Source organism: Stomoxys calcitrans, chromosome 4 (genome assembly GCF_963082655.1).
Source record: "Stomoxys calcitrans chromosome 4, idStoCalc2.1, whole genome shotgun sequence".
Classification (NCBI taxonomy): Eukaryota; Metazoa; Arthropoda; class Insecta; order Diptera; family Muscidae; genus Stomoxys; species Stomoxys calcitrans.
In genome coordinates, this window is record NC_081555.1 from 63,043,534 (window position 1) to 63,063,773 (window position 20,240).

At 36.1% G+C, this 20,240-nt stretch overlaps 2 protein-coding genes across 2 annotated transcripts in view; both read left to right on the forward strand.

The window, feature by feature from the left end:
• The window catches only part of LOC106089988 (mannosyl-oligosaccharide alpha-1,2-mannosidase IA), a 268,411-nt gene extending 261,973 nt beyond the window's left edge, over window positions 1-6,438 (forward strand). The window contains exon 2 of the mRNA XM_059368316.1: window positions 6,423-6,438. Within this exon, the coding sequence (XP_059224299.1) occupies window positions 6,423-6,431 (9 nt within the window). The 3' untranslated portion in view covers window positions 6,432-6,438. The remainder of the gene's footprint in view (window positions 1-6,422) is intronic.
• Window positions 1-20,240, forward strand: part of LOC106085499 (mannosyl-oligosaccharide alpha-1,2-mannosidase IA) — a 476,398-nt gene that overhangs the window by 12,608 nt on the left and 443,550 nt on the right. The gene's annotated exons all lie outside the window — the stretch shown is intronic.

A 20,240-nucleotide genomic window follows, 5' to 3' on the forward strand; every position in this document is an offset into this window, starting at 1 on the left:
ACGAACAGTGCAAGAAGGAGATTAACGCCTCTAAGGATGCCACAATCCGCATCGTTTGGGTGCCGGGCCATAACAGAGTAAGGGGGAATGAAAGGGCAGACGATTTGGCGGTGAAGGCCTGAGGACTGCCGTCAATAAACTTGGTTAACCCGAAGCCTTTCGGGTCAACGCAGTCTGAGTTAAGGAAGTGGGCGTAAAAAGCGCATATAACACTGTGCTACAGCGAAACAGTCGGTAGGACGGCGAAAATCCTATGGGGTAATCGAGATCGTGAGAGGACGAGGCCATTACTGAAATAACGCTTGTGGTATTATAACGGGACACATAGGACTACGAGCTCACTTATGCAAAATCAGTGCTGCAAGTAATAGCATGTGAGGAAGATGATAAGACATTGGAGCATTTCCCATGTCATTGCCCGGCTTTTGCGGCACTGGTTTTAGGTTTGAACGGATTAATATCCGCACCCTCTTTTCAATCTAACCTAACCTAAAGCAACTGTGTCATCTTCATCTTTGTGAGACTCCAACGATGTTTTAGAGCTTTATGGCTTTCAGGTAAACTGCTCAAAAGCATTGTAAAAAGGTCAGTCATTCAATTTATAAGAGCAACAGCATCGCCCCCTTCTTCTTAAGAGCGTTCCATGTATCCTTTGCTGTCTTCATGTTTCGTATACAGGGTGGCTGATGAAAGCCGCTACCAAAAAAAAATGTAATAACTTTTTTTCTATTTAATAATAATAATTTAATAATTAATTTAATTAATTAATTAATTAATTTAATTAATAATAATTTAATAATTAATTTAATAATTTAATTTAACATGAATAAAAGAAAAATGTATTCCATACACCGAAAAAAAAATGTAGCAATATTCATCATTGTAGCAATATTCATCAGCCACCCTGTATATCTAAGCTGATCATCTATAACGAGCAAACCTATGGTTTCTCTTGCTTTGTCGTCCTTGGCATCCCATTTGTCTTTCTGAGCTTGGTTACTGGTTTGATTCCAATTTGCGTTGTTTTCATTATTCAGCTTAGCAAATTTTGGTTTCGCATCCGCCATTGTTAGATTTTGTTTTCCAACGAAAAAGTCAAACGTATCCTTTTTTTAATTCCTTATTGAATCCTTGTAAACTTCCTTAATTGAATTATTATCCAAATCGCAGAATTTTCTCAAAGGCCCATAACCTATTGAAAAAATATGAAAACTGCTACGAGGCCAACAATCGTTGTTTTCAATTCAAATTTATTTTAGATGCTAAACGAAAAAACAAAATTCTGTACAATTAAAATGTCCAAGTCGTAATAATCAGGTGGCCGCATCAACCCAGCTGATAGAATTTGATACGTCAATTAATTTTTGAATACGCCTTACAAAAATATAAACTTAAATTTTTTTATTGATTTTTGTTTGGTGCTGTTGTGGTTCTTAATCTTAGGTTATATTGGCAGCACGCGACTAACAACCTCAATCGCTGAAAGTTTCACTAGGGAAACTTAGGTCCATTGAGTAGCCCCCAAATAGTTTGAAAAAGCGCTAAAGAACACAGATAAAATTTACGTCAGTACAATATCAGCCACAAGAATGAAGAAGGAGCCAAAATGCATGACAAAACGGCGGTAAGGCGTGGAGAGTTCTCTACAATCTGTCATTTAAATCTATATTAGTCAAGAATGGTAAAAGGAGTATGCACCTGAAGATAGTCATAATCCTGCTAGGTGCTCAACCATCTATAACTCATCCTCATCTCCACGCATCAATCGTAAGTCCTTCATGTGTCCGGGGCGACATCAAATTCATAACATTGCAATGAGAGCGGTAGCTCCACCCTATCTACGTGAGATACCCTGAACACGCCAAGTTACCTCATATTGGTGTATTGCAGAAACTTTATCTTTCCGGAGATACATCAAGTCCATTCGCCAATCTCGTCACACGACCACACACCGTAAGGACAACGTCATCTTAGTAGCTAACAAACCTTGACTGTCCTCTTCTAATTACCTGAACATCACACGGATATCCAAGAGCTTTAAAAAGTCATACAAAAGCCCTTCTTGTGGTGATTGAGCTCTAGTCACAATCTTCCTATTTGAGCCCTTTGCTAGTAATGAGCTAATTATTTTGCAGCATTCAATGTCAGCTTTACTTGCTAACAATCTACCGCTACAAAAACCTAGTGAAAGCTTTTAAGCCTGCCATCTTGGTGGTATTTTTGGGTTAAGCCTTTGCAGCTAATAGAAATTTTGTAAATTTTTAAATTAGCTTTTTCTTGCTTGACAATAAAAAATAAAAATAAAAGCCAGCAAATTTGCCAAAAATTTGAATTGTCACAGCGAATAGAATTTTATTCGCCATGCTTATAAATTTTGACATATCAAGTTCCCAAAAAAGATGCTTTGTTGTAGCCATTCGCCGATGCAGCCACCTTTTTAAATACGCCTTAAAAATGTCTAAAGCACAAACGACATTGATGTAATTTAAACAAGTGAATGTTGAAAAGAGTTAACAAAGTGTATATTCAATAATTGGAACATTAAGTAAACATTTGTATTAAATTTGTTATAAAAGCGCAAACCGTACTCTACACCACTACTGTGGTTATGAATAAATGTATAGGTCGGCTCAGAAAACCCTCCTGATTCGGCTTGGCCATGTCCAGTCTGTATGCATGTCCTTTCTGTGCCCTTTTCCTTCTGTCGTATTAATTTTTTCCGTTCCTAGTAGAGGCAGCTGCTCTCTGTCGGCGCCGCACAGTGGGATATAAACGAAAAAACTAGTAAATATTTAGTATGCCATTTGAAATTAAAGAGGTTAAAGATGAGGTGTTATCGAGATGATGTGCAAAATTTCAAGGTCCGTGCGCCTCTTGGCAGGCCTCTAAGATTGGTCACCTCGGCATTCACCTCGACGAAAAATTGTGCGGGCTGCCAAATATCATGGTCCGATCTTCAAAATTCTTTTGTTGCTGGATAGTGCTAAAGAGAAAAACCTGAGGTTTACTACATCTCCAATGTTTTCGGGGAAATACGAGTTTTAGATTTTATTCGTTGGAATTTTGGCCGAGGTTGGCTTTATATTTCGCATTTACGAATGCATTTGTTGTTCGACTTTTATTGTGATGCATGATTTGGATTCACGTCAACTTCCGATATTTCACAAAAAGTAATAATGTTTGGAATTAAAAAAATGTGAAAAGGTGAATTTTTTGCAATTTCTGGTTCAAAACGCATTTCCATCGACTGCTCCTTTCAGTTAAAGAGTTGCTAAAACCTTAGCCATTTCTTCTTCTTTTGCAAAGACGACATATTGTAGATGCGTTTGAAGTTAAGCATAACCAAGATATGTCAATATGCACTTCAAAATAGACAATTTCTTTTAGCATTGGAAACCCTCTCGAGTTCTCGACATGCACAGCCCAGATCCCCCATTCGGGCTAATGTTTTTTTTTTTTTTACTTTATATGTCTCCCAAACACAAGCAAAAAATTGTTGCACCAAACAGTATTTGTAGCTTCCACAGCAAATTTACTAAAAAGTGTTTTTTATGAAACCATATTTACCCGAAACGGGTAATGTGGAGATTTTTGTAAAAAAAAATTCGGGCAGAATTTATTTTTGGCCGAATTTTTATTTGCAAGAAAGAATTATAAAGATATAACTACTGCGCAGACGGAATTTTTCTTTTCGCTTTTGTTATGAAGAGGGTACAGGCACAAATAAGTCAATTGAAATAATTTGACTTCAAATTGTAAGCAGTGAAGTAATGCGTTTTAAGTTTGACCAGGATTTGTCAATATGCACTTCAAAATAGCATTGAAAACCCATCCGAGTTTTCAACATGCTTGAAGTGTGAACACTCAGAGAAATCATTGGTTGGAATTCAATTATAGGTACAAATTGAAGATAATGGTAAATAATTTTTAATTGTCAGCACCAATGATTGGTCATTTCCTTAGTTCAGAAGTTAACTTAATTGCGGTACTATTGAAACCATTAAATGAAGATGTTCATAATCGGTCTATTGGTTGTGCCAGTCATTTGCATACAAAATAAATTTGTATTTCCTCTAGTTGTTGTTAGTTTTTGAAAATTCCTAATGGAGCACAAACAGAGAGTAAGCACACTATGCATGAAATTTCTATTTTAGTTAGTACTGCAACCAATCAGTTACGTTAAACGAATGTGTGATTGTCATTTACTTTCGGAATGCCATTAAAGTTATTTCTTCTCGGTGTTCAGTAAGGCAGTATTTATTAGTGCAAAAGTAGGTGTCTGGTGTGGTAAGTTAATGTCGCGCACATCTTATTTACGAGGAGTTCACTGAAATAAATGGATAAACCTCCATCGTTCAGCTGTTGGTTATTGACAGTAACGCAGCTATTTCACAATGATCCATGTTAGCGCTGTCCAATTTGTTATACTAGTTCCAAAACACGTGAAAGCGATTTGCAGTTCCTAGCTGAATATTTCTTTGTTTATTGTTTAAAGCTATGATCTTATTGCATATTTACAAATTGTGATTCTTTAAATAAAGAAACATGCATACATATGTATATAAAAATATTTTAAGTCTGTTCTTTTAATTTTTCCATACAGTACTATTTCTGGTACCAATAACAAATATAAGGCGAAATCCTCAGTTTCGACATTGGTTGTCGCAACCGAACTGTTTATAAACATTCGTAGTATGTGGAACTATTAAGCATTAGGTTGGCAAAAAAATCTAATCGAACACTGCAGATTAGAGTGGGCCAATAAAAAGTATTCAATAAGCGGTTATCAATTGTTTAAGACATCAGCATTAGGTTGGCAAAAAAGAATTGTTTGAGGCAACGAATCTATTTTCTGTGTATATTGGTAACATTTTTTAAGATTTTTATTTTTGCTAATTTTCTAAAATTGTAGAGAAGAGGAAATCACTGCAAAGATTATCGAATAATCGACAATGATCATACTAATCGAACACTGAAGATTAGAGTGGGTCAATAAAAAATATTCAATAAGCGGTAATCAAAATCGTAATCTATGACAAGTTCTAAGAAGTTTGCCCAAGAAACCATGGGTCCATCGAACTTCTGGTCTTTAACGTTAAACTGTTGGTTTTTGAACAAACTTAGCAATTTTTCGTTAAAATCTGGAAGCTTGATTTTGATATAAGACCAATGGTTTTTTGGGCCAAACTTTTTAAAATTTGTCACAGATTACGACTGTGACATCCGCCAACATTGACTCAGCCAACGGGGGATTCTTTATATTTAATGGAAATTTATCAATATATGTATACCACGAAATACTTTTATTAATTTTTGTGCGAATTTATCTGTTCATATTTCACTATAGCCAATTTTATTGATGAATAAAGGTCGTAATCTTGACCTAAGGGATCTCCTTATATATTATAAACATTTGTTCTAATCTAGTATTTCATTCTTTGGGGGAAAATTTCCCAGACCGGTATATGCAACACATCCCCGAAGCACTACTGAGTCACTTAGAATTGGTTTGGTAAAAAAAAATTTCCGAAAGAAAAACAGTGTACCATTTTTTAAAAAAAAGTTTATATATGAAGGCCTCGATCGAATGGGAAAAGGATGCCTCTAATTCTTAACAAAAGTGTTTGCTGTTTCAACCTTTGTCTCATTTCCTTTTAAAATTCATTGTAGAAAGCTATGGCTTAGCTATTATCTTTAATGATGCTAAAATAGTGGCCTTATATCATTTTCCCGTGGACTATGATTTTATTATAAAAAATAATATCGGCACCATAAGCCTCTTAAGATTTTCATCCTGTTTCATTGTCACTCTACGATTTTTTTATTTTGGCTGAGCAATATAATCATATAAAAATGTTATATATGATAGTATTTAACCATAATTAAAATTTGCCCATGTTGAATTGGTTTCGATATCTCTGTCGACAGATGTGTTCTTTGTGAAAATGTTGTCTTTGCTGCTGTTGCTGTGGTTTTAGCCATTGCAGACAATTTGTGGCTGCCTCACAATTGAACAGTGCGTCACATTTAACATTTGTTAGCACCTTTGTACTTCAGTTTTGCTTAGGGTTTGCTTTCCTGAAGTACAGCGATGCTACGCCATCGATGGATGATGAATATTCAGCAGTTAACAGTCCTCGTAATTATTGGGCATATCTGTTGGAATTCTGCTGCAGGCATTATGTGGCTAATTAAGGAATTCATCTAAATGGTTTCCTCATCAGCCTGTCTGGAATTTGGATTTTCCTCAGAAACCTTTTTTTTATCGACGTTGGTTGGGCCTTTTGTGGGAAACTGTATATCTGGACAATTTGACTTAATTTTACACATTAAATGAGTTACTTAGAATGTGCTGATCGAATTTTTGCATTTAATTGACATATTTATTCAATTTGTTCTTTGACTTTCTTTTCTCTTTTCAGGTAAGTTGAAGCTTCTTTTCAGTGGGGACGGCCGAAGCTGAAAACTTGTAAGTAGCACACTTGTATCTTAATATTGTTTAACAACCTTATTCACAAAGAATTAAAATTGCTCTTTTCATACCCTCCACCATAGGATGGGGGTATGCTTATTTCGTCATTCTGTTTGTAACTCCTCGAAATATTGGTCTAAGACCCCATAAAGTGTATATATCCTTGATCGTCATATATGATATGATATTTTAAGTCGATCTAGCTATATCCGTCCGTCTGTCTGTCGAAAGCACGCTAACTTTCGAAGGAGTAAAGCTAGGCGCTTGAAATTGTGCAAAAATACTTCTATTAGTGTAGGTCGGTTGGGATTGTAAATGGGTCATATCGGCCGATTCGGCCCGGCCGCACTTAGCACGCTTTTACTTGTTTGTATTCACAAACACAAAATCGCCTATTTTTGATCTAATTAACCAATTTTAAATTTGAGAAAGTTATTGTTGGGCTTTACCCTTGCTTCACACCATAATAAAATGACAATTCTCAATTTTACGAGCATAAACCTTTATAAATGAATACGAAACAAGTAAAATGGCGCTTAGTTCGGCGTCACATTCTTCTGTTGACGGAAATCTAATTGTTCATGCTACGCGTACGGATCAAAACTAGAAGAGAGAACCCAGAGACGGAGTTCTGTTTCCTCTTGCTGTCCATAGCGGGAATGCGTCAGAGAGTACGGTTTTAATGCGAGATTATTAAGTGTGAACTTTTTCCAAGATATTAAACGGCTTATAGTACGATAACAACCAAGCCGATAGCGCCAACAACTGTCGAAGAGTGTAAGGAGGCAGAGTCAACGCAAGATCGTCGAGGGTGAACATTTTTGTGGACAGTTGTTCAATAGAGAAATAACAACCAAGATAGCGAAGTCACGCACTGTCTTGAAGTTTCCGCCTTCCCTAAGTATGACCAAATCCGCATCGGTTTGGTGCTGGGCCATAGCGGAGTGAAGGAGAATAAAAGGGTAGACGTCTTGACTGCAAGAGCCAAAATACTGCTATAAATAAACTTCATGGTTGTGAAGCTTTTCAAGGCAAATCCAAGTTAAGAAGCATGGGCGACGTATTGTGGAACCCAATTACGTCATAAATAGGAATACGACTTGGGAATTCCTTGTATAGATTGACTTTTCATGATTTAAAGCGCACAGCAAGCTCATGAATGGCTTAGAGATATGTATTTATGTCCATAGCGGCATAAGACGGGTTAAAAATCCGAACGCCTTTACAAAAATCTTAAAACCAGCACCAATTATTTAAAAAAAAAATATATTTCTTGTCACGTTCAATTAGCAATTAGTTATTGTCAAATAACCGGAATTGCTGGACAATTTAAATGAAAAAAAGACTTCAACATCCGTAAATTGACTCAGGAGGATTCACCTCTATATATCGAAATCCAATATAAATAACATTTATGTTGGTCTTTTGGAGATTTCTTTGGTGGTTTTGACATCACTAATCATCGGATTGAAAGAATCCAAAATTTTTCTCTTAAATCGAATATAATTGTTGACGAATTCTGATGGAAATTCTTTTCGTGATAAAATTCAATTACAATTCAGGAGTACCTGTGAGGCTTAAGAAGAAGAATAGATCCTTTTGTATATTCTGGCAAAAAGTTGCATTCTCCAAACGCCCATTCACCGTCATAACTATAGTGTCGTCTATGTAGGGCTTTAATATTAAAAGTTCGCTTGATTTAGATATTCGTCTCATCGCTTTTAGAGAAATATACTCTTCATGAAAGTATTTATTTTGGATTTCCTTACATATAATTTGTTCACTATAAGTCTCTTAGTCTACGGATATTTCACCGCCAGTAATTTCTCTTCCTCCACATTTCTGGTGAAGATTTCTAAAATACCTATAGACCCATGCCATATTTCTTCGAATCCTCTAGTATTGTACGGGTAATTATAGACTCGATAATATCTGCACGTATGCTAGCCATTATAACAAACTTGGATTTTAGTTCATTACTTTTTATTCCCCTTTCTATTAGGATTCTGGACCAATTTTCCACGTACCTTCGTAGAATAATTTTTAAGAAAGCACACTGCCATTACAGCTGACTGAAGTTATTGTTTTGGTATAGGGTGAAAACGATGAGGAGCACACGGCATCTTCCCTGCTATCAATGATACCTTTGTTTTGTTAGAAGAAGAAGAAATCCTCCAATAGGCGACAGTAGCCATAGCTTGTGTAGTTTCACTTTAGTTCGTTTTCCTTCGGCAAAATATAATCTTGGGATCCTGAATTTCTCAAGTTCTTTTAGTTCTTCAATTCAGTTATCTGGTAAAACTTCGTCCCAGCCGATTCCAGTCCTCCACACTTCTTGCATTAAAATCGTCATTGGAATCATTAAGTCTGCAACTAGGCCAAATGGGTCGAATACTGACACTGTAATACATAACAATTACCGTTTGGTGGGAACCCATTTAGTTTGCAATACTTCTTTAGGGACCTTGTGTACTTTTAAAACAAATATCGAGCTTTGGTTTCATATACACTCCGAGAATTCGCTATACTCCTTTGTCGACATCTACAGAATCGCAAATATTATCTATTCCGAGCTTATTTGCAACCAACTTTGAGTTTGTTATCATGTTGTACATTTCGAATCCTGCATGTATACACCAACATGCAGGTTTCGAAATGTACAACATTCTTGACTGTCATTACCACATCCGTCGCTTCTTCTTCGTTACCAAAACAGTCATCAACAATCATTGCCGTAGAGGTGATTATGCCCTTAACCCCTCTAGGTCGGATTTTTTTTGAAAATCCATCGAGTTTTTACGTTTTACACACTGAGCCATTGTTGGTTGCTCATCTTTGTCGTCCTTCTTTTTGACTAACTGTTGAAACATCTTCTTCAGATCACCACACACGGCAATTATTAATTTGATAAAAATTAAAATCACGAAATTATTGAAACACGGCTATATTTATTCAATAAAATAGGATAAGCATAGTAATACAAATAATTAAAAAAAAATTTACATTTGTTTTTCTTTCAATTTGAGCAATTTAAATGAAAATATTATTTTAGTATGTGTACATACATACAGCCTTATTCACAAAAAAAATATTTGTTTGAAGTGCACTTTTGTTTGTCTTATAAACCTATTTTAAAATTTTGTATTCAAAAACTAAATCACTAGCCAATAGTTAAAATAGACTTATCACAAATTTTCGTTTTGTTCTAGCAACATTTTCAGTTTCCATAGCTATTTTCAGTTAAGCTGAGTATTCTGTTCAGCTTTTGAGGCATATAAAAAAAACGTCGATTTTAGTGGCAACTCTTGACGTCATTGTCGGCATCATTTTTGTTTTACTGGTTTCAATGGTTCGTTTTTTTCCTTTTGTTAATTTATTTACAAGTGCAGATAAAAAAAAACGTCTCAGAATAGAATACCAACCCTTAGTGACGGTTTTAAATACAGTTTAAAATAGATTCTCATTTCTCATTTTCAATGCAATAACGTGTGAAATATACACCAAATCCAAATTGGGGATGAGCAAATACATAACAAAAAAATCTGAGACTTCAAAAAAAACATATATTTTTCTGTTACATGAACCGGTTCCTATTCGGAATCCGAGTTTGTTTGTATATTTTACCACACTAACACTTGACATTTCAAGAAATTATTTATTATACTGAAAATTAGTTATTATACAAAAATAGCGAAAACAAAGGATTAATATGTACATTAGCGATGCAAAAATCAGCTTTTCAAATATTTTGTCTTTTTATTGGCCAAAACGTGTAATTTCAAAATTGACATTTTTTTGAAGTTCTGCTCTGCAGAATTAAATGAAACGTACACATTTTCCAGTAAAAAATATGTTCTAAACAAAACAATACTATTAAATTTTTTGTGCATTAAATCGGCAGGATTTCCTCGTAATCTGAAATCGAATTTTCGTGCTCCTGGGACAAACATTAATTGCTGTCAAGCGGACTTAATGTCAATTTTTATCTGTAACCCATTTTGCAATTTTTGTAATGTATACAAAAATAGGCTTATTGAATTGTTAAAAAAGGGTTGAGCCAAGGCGAACTTGATCCAGAAATTGTATACAGGACGAAGAAAATTTAATTCGCAGTGAAATTTAAAATTTTCGGCAAATTTCCTTCGACCAAACAGTAAGAAGAACGAAGTTTACTAATTTTTGAGTGTCAAGCTAAAAGAAAAACAAATTTAAAAAGGCTCAAAATTCCCATTAGCTACAGCAGGTTTGAATAGTTTTCTCTAGGTTGTTGTAGAGGTAAACTAGCTACCAGTAGCTACCAAGGATGCATTTAACTTCCACAGTAGACCAGGGTAGTTCTAGCTCAATTCCAATGGGGCTGGGATTGATTCCCACATCATAGACGTTTGCCTCTATTATAACCAGGGACCACATATCACATGTGTCAAATGCATGACTCTCTGGTGGACATGAGGATTCCTCCTGAATTGAGTTTATACGATGTTGATGGGCAAAATAATAAGCGTACCACTAGCAAATGAGTGTTAGAGCTCAAGGACGGTTTTTGTAACCCTTTTTGGGGCTCTTGGATAATTGTGGAATTTTTAGGTCATTCGAAAAGGAGGGGGCTAAAGTTTGTTTGCTACGAGAATGACGTTTCCATCTTGGTGTCTGGACGTTCAGAGAGCATATAGTATGCTTTCAAGATTGGCCAATCCCCGGAAGATAAAGGGTAGAGATTCTAACAAGCAATTGCAATGTCAGGACTTTGACGACGTTTGTGCACCCACTGTGGCACTGCCGGAATTGGTTCAGGGTTATGGCTAAATTAACACCTTTTTTCCTGTCCTTTTGCCATTTTTGACTGCAATAGGGCTTGCAATGACAGATTGGAGGGACGCTCTTCAGCCCGCCTGCCCCCATTATTGTCATGTAGGTTGGCTTCTTATCTTCTTCATTCTAATATCTGTCATTGTACCGCCGTAAATTTTCTCTTTGTTCTTCAGCGCTTTTTGAATCAATTTCGGGGGCGACGCAATAAACCTAAGTTCCCTGAGTGAAACGCGTACCATTATCTAACCTATGTTTAAGACCCAAAACAGCAGCAAACACAAAAATCAATTTATAAATATTTATTTTGAAGTTTATATTTGTATAAGGCGAATTCAAAAATGATTTGACATGTCAAATTCCATCAGCTGTGCTAATGCGGCCACCTTATTAAATACGCTTTGGTTTGAGCATACAATAACTTTTTCAAATTTTAAATATTGGTTGCCCAAAAAGTAATTGCGGATTTTTCATATAGTCGGCGTTGACAAATTTTTTCACAGCTTGTGACTCTGTAATTGCATTCTTTCTTCTGTCAGTTATCAGCTGTTACTTTTAGCTTGCTTTAGAAAAAAAGTGAGAAAAAATATATTTGATTAAAATTCTAACTTTTATTAAAAATGCATTTACTTTCTCTTAAAAAATCCGTAATTACTTTTTGGGCAGCCCAATAGGTTTATTAAGAGTAAAATAGGCTATTATATGTTATTATATTTAAGACGAAAAAACAATATTTTACCCATTTTCGGTTTATGGAGCTCTTTAAAATGTTTGTGAATAACAGCCTTATTCATGCTCAACCCTTCTTTAACAGTTCAATAAGCCTATTTTCGTATACATTCAAAAAAATTACAAAATGTATTACAGATGAAAATTGACTTTAAGTGTGCTAGTCAGCAATTAATCTTTGTCCCAGAGCACGAAAATTCGATTTCAGATTACGAGGAGGAAATTCCTGCCAATTTAATGCACAAAAAATTGAATAATATTGTTTTGTTAAATTCGGACAGTGTATGTAGCAGAACTTCAAAAAATTTCAATTTTGAAATTACACATTTTGGCCTAATAAAAAGACAAAATATCTGAAAATCTGACTTTTGCATTCCTTATGTACATATCGATCATTTGTTTTCGCTAATTAATAATTTCTTGAAATGGCGAATTTCAAAAAAAAAAAAACAAAAATACGCAAATGCAGATTTCGCCGAAAGGACTATGGACGATGATGTCCACATATGACATCGTCAAATCATCGTCATGCATCAAACCTTTTTATATATGTAATAAAATCCGAACTTGTGGTTAAGTATTGAAATATTTACATATAATATATTAATTTATTATCAATAAGTGCGGCTTATTTTTTGATTCAACTTTAAGCTCAATGAAAGGCACCAATCAAAAGGCGTATATCGTGAGACCAAAGTTTTTTCATATAGAAACACATCCGAGGCGTTACAAGAAGTAAAGTGTTGGGGTTTGTCGAAATAATAGGAAATAATAATATTAAAATGTATTATTTAGCGGCCAAAGGTTTTATAAAGGCGATTTTGTGGTACATATTACTGCCAAACGGCTAAATAGATTTTGATGGAATCGGCATCAGTCGAAAGACGTTTTTCCAGAGAAGAGACTAATATATAAAAATATTAATTTTCCTTGAAGTAACTCCATGAAAATGAGGAATTAATTTTCAATAAAAGAAGACGAAGCATAAACTCAGCAAATTGTTGTTGGTTTTTAATATACTTTCTTACGGTAGAGTTGATGCCTAGAAACTCAAACTCCTTCATGATTGACATCGGTTTTACATTATTGAAAGGACCTTCAATGTCAAGAAATGCTACCATTGCATATTCCTTGACAGCGAGAGAACCCCCTATGTAGCCGACTAGGTAGTGAAGGGCTGTTTCAGTGGATTTGCCTTTACTATATGCATACTGCTGCCGCGGCAGGCGATCTCCAGGCATCTTTGCACTAAGATATGTTTCTATCAACCTCTCAAGAGTCGTCAGCAAGAAGGTTGACAGACTAATAAGACAAACATCTTTCCCCTTCGTGTGGTAGGGTTTTCCTGGTTTCAGAATGAAAATGACCTTCGTGTCCCTCCATCCCACAGATATATATGACATTCTAAGCCTGGGAACCAGTCTACCAGACACAGCTTGTAATTCTACCGGTGATACAACATTAGGGCCTGGCAACTTTAAGGAGTCGAAACTTCTAATCGTCTAGAGAATTTTCGGCTCAGACACAATTTCTCTAATGGCCTCCGACGAATGTATATCAGTGACAACCTCTTCTGGCGCCATGTTGTCCGTTTCCGGGGGAATGTGTATCAACGAGAAGTTCTAGTGCTTCCTCACCAGACATTGTCCGTACATTCTCTGACTTCTGATTATATATACCTCACCATAATAGGTCTCGAGGACAGAATATTCGTTAGCATAAAGGCCTCAGATGTATCCTCCACGGAGCTGCAGAATTCTACCTAGGATTTGTTCTGAGCCTTTCTAAGCTTGCCCTTATATTTTCTTAGCTCAGCCTAATAGATGTCCCAATCATATGGTGCTCTTGTGGCTTTTCTCTGTTGAAGAGTTTTTTGCAGTCCTTCCTTAAAAACACTAGATCTGGAGTCAACCATTGCGGTCGATGTTTGCCCCTTGGCTTGGCACCAGGGCATGCTGACACAAGCGAGTTATTCAGGGCCTTCGTGATCCGCTTGACCTCTATGTCTATATTCTTCGTAGTTTCCACTTCCTTTTCTAGTCTAGAAGGGATAGTGGTGCAGAACTTGTGCCGAAATTTATCCCAATCCGCCTTTCTTCTGTTTAGCCACTACTTCAGTGTTTTCTCCAAGGCTAAAACTAATACAACGATGGTCAGAGAAGCTGTGGTCATCCAACACTTCCCAGTTGCATATTCTTCCACTTATATCTTCCGATGCAAAGGTAATAAATAGTACCTCCTGCCTATTCCTGGTAATAAAGGTCGGTTTATCCCCTTTATTACAAATCGTCAGATTGCAACTTATAATATATTCAATAAGTAGCTCACCCCTTTCGTTGACATCCGAACTTCCCCATATCTGGTGATGTGCATTAGCATCACTTCCTACAATGAGGCTTTTCTTCCCTACATAAGCAGCTTCAACCAGCGACTTAAGGTTTGAAGGCGCCATCTCTGAATCGTGTGCTTTATATATGGGAATTTTTTATTTCAAAGCTGGCTCCTACTAAATCTTCAGTGCTTAGAGACGGAAGAAGGAAAACATTTAGACTACCCTTTGCAAGAATACAAGCTCTGTGTCTCCCATTCCCCGCACCCTTGATAAGTTTAAATCCCGGAGTATTTAGTCCACGTACCATTCCTCCACACACCCATGGTTCCTGGATAAGAACCACGTCAAATCCCCCTTTGAAGATTTATCTGTAGAAATCGGACCATACTCAGGATTCAGAACTTCCACCACTGTTGTGTTAACCTCGTCTTCTGACTCCACCTGGAGTTCATCCGCACAAGATTCTTTTGAACTTGTCATGATGAGCTTCCGTACGCATCCAGGGACAGGTGAGAAATTTGTGGAACCACACTTCCCCAGGCCACTGGGCACTTGCAGTGTGGACCATTTCTCCTTAGATTCTTCACTAGCTGCAGCTGTCGAAGTACTTTTTGAGTGCCGTCCTTCCTCGCTGGGGCACACTTTGAGCCCAGTCCAACCGGATGACCCACCCACACAGGGCTTGACGGGTCCCCTTTCATGCCATCGCCTCCTGTCTCGATTGTGGCGGGGGGATTTTCAGTCTCCTACAATCCGCCAGACTTTAGCGATGTGGTCGATAGTTCCTCAGGCAAGTATTCAGCAACAACTGCTGAGTCGTCTCCTGATTCCCCAACCCCACGCTTCTATAGACCTTCAGTTTCAACTTGTTCAATCCGTAGGATACAACGCCTTCAGACTTGTTGAGATCTGCGAGACAGCCGGAGTTTAGTACGAATACTGCATGTCTCCGGTCACCATCAGCCTCATCCAATCTGCCAATCTTCCAGTCGGTCGTTGAATGATTGGGATTACATTCCCTTAGTCTTCCAAGTATCGCTACAGGATCTGAGGGAAGCCTTAGTATCCAAGCATGCGCCTAAATCTAGTGCTGAACCTGGCCAGATTTCACCAATCGTTTTTAGCGCACAACGATACATTTCAATTGAGCATTGATAACGATCTTTAATTAAAGTCATTTAGAAGTGTGGACATAAACATTTTAGATCAAGTATCACTAGAGTGGGAATTCGAGGAGTGGTTTACGGTTAGGCATAAAATAACTGAGGAATGTAGACCAATGTGAATACGGCCATTAGTCATTAACCCAGAGAAATAGGTTTTGTGATATCATTAAAAACTCTTTACTGATATTATAATAAAATTGTTCAACCTTGCAGGAAACAGTTTCAACACTTTGAACTTTAAGACAGTAGTTAACGTATTTTATGCATATTTACATAAGGTGAAATATACTTCTTCTCCCTTCTATTCATGACATTAACATATAATAAAAACAGCAGAAAATGTTCCCGTTTTTGCTTTTCCATTTATAGCAGACTATCTGTTGTTACTCCAAAATTTGTTGTTGTTTTAACTAAAATATTTCTTCGATTGTTGTTTGATTGCTGTTACAGCAAACATTTGTGCTGTTTTTACAAACAAGTTTCTATAAGTGTATAAAGATTTCTCGACTAAAATTCTTGCTTTATAATTATTTCTTTTTTTATCGAATTTTAGCCTGGCCCATTTTAACGCTTTTTTATTACTTATAATCGGGGGTTTGGAGTGGCCGTAACTGAGCCGATCCGCTCCCTTCGTCCCAAATATATCAAATCCTTAATATTCTCCCAAATTCGTTTAATTTAAATCCCATATTTTCCAATCGACCCATAATTCCGTCTTGGGGAGTTTCTTTGGGTGTCCACAAATTTGGATAAGGACTTTGTACTTTCTTTCCAAACCCCTTTGTTTGGGTCCCATATTGTACATTCAAAGACTTTAAATTTGAGTCCAACATTGCCCGATCGGTCAATATATCCCTTTGGCGGTTTGCTCGAGGGTTGGGCGCCCCTCAGATACTAAGCCCTATTTTTAAACAACCGTTTCGTACTCTACGTCCAAATATAAAACGTTTCATTATGATAACTTACATATTTATTTGCAATTATTGCTTAATTTGTTTGAGGCACTTGTGTCTGGCGAAAATAATGTAAGTGTCCTTCGGTGTCACAGTATTTATCTACCAAAATTAAAATGGCACTTACATTAAAATTGTTTTTGTTGTAAAATCAGAACGGCTTTGATTATCGACACAAAATTTTAACAGAACGTGGAAACAGTCGTCAGTGGTCGATTCCTATTAAAAACTTAAAAATCCAAAATTTTACTATTTCGAAAACTTCAAATCCATTAAAGGAGAAATTTCTTTACACTGTGCTATAGTAAACCATTATCTACCTCAGCTAGTGAAGTAATGAAATCACACTCTCAATCACACGTTAAGAGAGACTCCTACATCGTTGGCATTGTCATGATCTGGGCAATTATCCCGTCATGTTTATTCCATTGTAACCAATGTTTGTACAAAGGACACAAACGGATAAGAAAGGATAAAGAAGAACAAAAAGTTATCAAAAATAATAAAACAATTCACGAAAATTTAAAACACGCATTTGTTTCCCTTCTTCGCTTTGGACCACAATCACTACTAAACGCGTTACCGCTGATGCAGTGTTATAAAGTGTAGTTGCTTTAACCATCCGTCTGTGCGTCCGTTTGTCTGATCATCCCTTCCTTGGGCTTGCCGTGATTTGTTGGCAAAAAAGGTGTTATTAATTTCGTTTAAATTTAAATAGCCTTCATTAAATCATTATGCTCTCACGCAAATACACTTAAACACACGAATATTTAAGCCAACTTAAAGAGGATAATGTGTGTCTTTGATTGCAAAATTGTTTCGATGCTTTGGTCATCCCTAAAGTGTGCTTGGAGTCCCAGAAGTCGATCCGTCTGGTCAGCACACAGCACAGCGCCAAGAGAATGTAGCATAATTGTTTGAATAATATCCGGGTTATTATTTATTTGCCATATGACAGTTTTTTTTTTCTTTTGGTATTCGTTCAAAGCTTTTCCTTGTCCCCAGAGCCAAGATTTCTTGGTTGGTCTTAGCTCTGGCAGCCAGCATGTAATTAATGGTAAAATCTTATGGTGCGGCTGTATTTGGTAGCCTTTTTTTGCCTCCAGGTTGGTCTTTTGGCCATTTCGTAATATAGCCGACAAATGAGTTCCATTAATTTCGTCGTTGTACGTCTTCGCCTTGCTGTATTCTGCGCTCTTGGTCATTTAGGCAGTAAAATAAGGTGTGGACCGCATTTGTCAATTGGAAATGAGTGGGTGGCGGCCAGCCGCAATTATGTGCGTTTTTCTCTCTTTGCTTTGAGAACTTTTTCTTGTTGCAACAGCAAAAGTCAGTCAGATCTAAGATTTAATTGAAAAATCCTAAATTGTATCCATTAGGTGAGCAATAATAGTCCGTTTTTAATTTTCTCTCACATACACTGAGAAGAGGGAATATTTATAAGAAATCAAATCGAATATCAAAATATGACAACAAAATTATTGTAAATTTTGGTAAGCTATCTGAATCAGCCTCATAAATGAAAAGGCGTCTTTGCCACTCACAAATAAGGGGTCAGCCTACAAGATTTTTAGACGTCTCCGGTGTAATTTTCACCCAAAGTTAACAATTTGCGAATAAAATTAAGGGAGAACGTTATACCTTTTGTACATGTATTATTTTTATTTGGAAATGTGTTTCTGACAACTTTGCAATAAAAATTGCGCGGAAAAATACTGAATATGTAATTGGGGCAAAATAAAAAAACAAAAAAATAAAGTGTAATAAAGTGTTTTCACAGTTAATAGATAAAATTAAGCCTTAATTAATAAAAAAAAGAAAGGTGCCTAAAGTTTTTGCTAAGCGCCCCAAATGGCCAAAATAATGTAAAAATTTCGGTGCAATGAGATGATGTTCCGCAATTTTTACCTTATTTGGCCGTTTATGGCTAGGATGTAGAAACCTTTGACAGTTAGTTAGTACACTGAAATGATAATGCAACAATACCGTGAATTAACACAATTCAATTCTTTATTGCTTTAATAATAGTACATTGCTTTAATAATAGCTTAAGTTTTAACTTATTCTGCTTAAATATTAAAAAATGGTTATTGAATTCTTAATTGGTTGTGTAAAATATAAGAAGTGGAGGAGAAGTGTTATGATAAAACCCAAATAAATAATAAGACTAGATCCATATCTTAAGAGACCATCTCTGAGATATGATTATGTGCAGAGACATTTGGCATTAAATGACTAAATTATACTGTTTAATCTAACTTCCACCAGGTCAGTATTAGTGACCTGGTGAAGTCCTTTTGTAGAGTAGCATCTCGGCATATTGTTTATTAGCTTAAAGACATTATTTTGTATGATTTGAAGTCTTTTTAAATGACATTTGGAGGTGGCACGCCATGCGGGAGCTGCGTAAAATATAGCAGCTTGAAAAATTACTTTGAATATTTACATATTATTGTCAATGTTTAATGCGGAAGATCTATTAATAAATGGATACAGACATCTTGTGAGTATATTACATTTGTTAGCAATGTATGATACATGATCCTTATAAGTAAGTTTAGACTTTAAAACATCCTAAATATTTTAAATTTTTTTCCCAGTTTATTTCCCCATTGTTAAAAATAATGTCGTTTGGAATAAATATATCCTTTCTTTTTCGCGAAAAATAAATTGCTTGAATTTTGTCACAATTGACGGTTACTTTCTACTTTCAAAAATACTCAAAAATATTGCAAAGAGCTTGTTGGATGTCCGCTAAAACGTCGGAAGCTAAACTACCAGGACCTAAAATGGCGGTGTCATCGGCAAATATTGATAGTCTGCAGTTACCCATTATCTGCCGCATATATATATTATACAGTACCGAAGATAAACATGAGCTCTGAAGCGCTCCAGCGCTTATATTGAAAAGGTCTGATACTGTGGAACCTATATGAACTCTAAAAGTCCGTGATCTTAGAAAACTTCGATTGATTTGTATTATATGATTCGGAAAATTGCATAATATGGGTTTAAAAATTAATCCATCATGCCACACAGTGTCAAAAGCAGCTTTAATATCAAGTAGTATCATGCCAGTAGAGTTCTGATTTTCAAAATTGGACTTGACTATATTCGCTATTCTAACTAAGGGGTGCACAGTGCTGTGTCCTCTGCGAAAACCAAATTGCTGAAAAGGTAAAATATTATTATCTTCAACAAAGTCGGTAACCTGTTCTTTAATTACCCTTTCCAGTATCTTACTAACAGACGACAACAGACTGATTGAGCGGTATGATGACGGGGTATCCGCTGGTTTATTTGATTTCCTATTAGCAACGACCTTTGCCTCCTAAAAACTGTCTGGGAAAATATCTCTGCTTCAGACATCCAATTATAAAATTAATCAAAAATTTAACTTCGTTCCTTGGAAGAGATCTTAAACATCTGTTGTTAATGCCATACAGAACGGGAGCTTTTTCGAGTTTCAAACTCAGAAACTTTAGTGAAAGTCGTAGGTATAAATGACTGGTTTGAACTGGCTTCGAAATTATGAAGTGCCTCTGTCACCTCAGATTCAGTTAGGGAATCAGCAACATTCGCTATACAATGATTATAATGATTATAAAAAGTCTTACCCAGGATTTGGCATTTCTCTGTCGTGGTAGTGGAACGCGACCCATTTTCTTTCAATATAGGAATATTTTTAGACTTTTTCCATAATATCTTTGTCTAGTTCCAGAATGACGGTGAACCCTTTTCTAATGAGTTTAACAGATAGTTCCATGATCTGTTTCTGA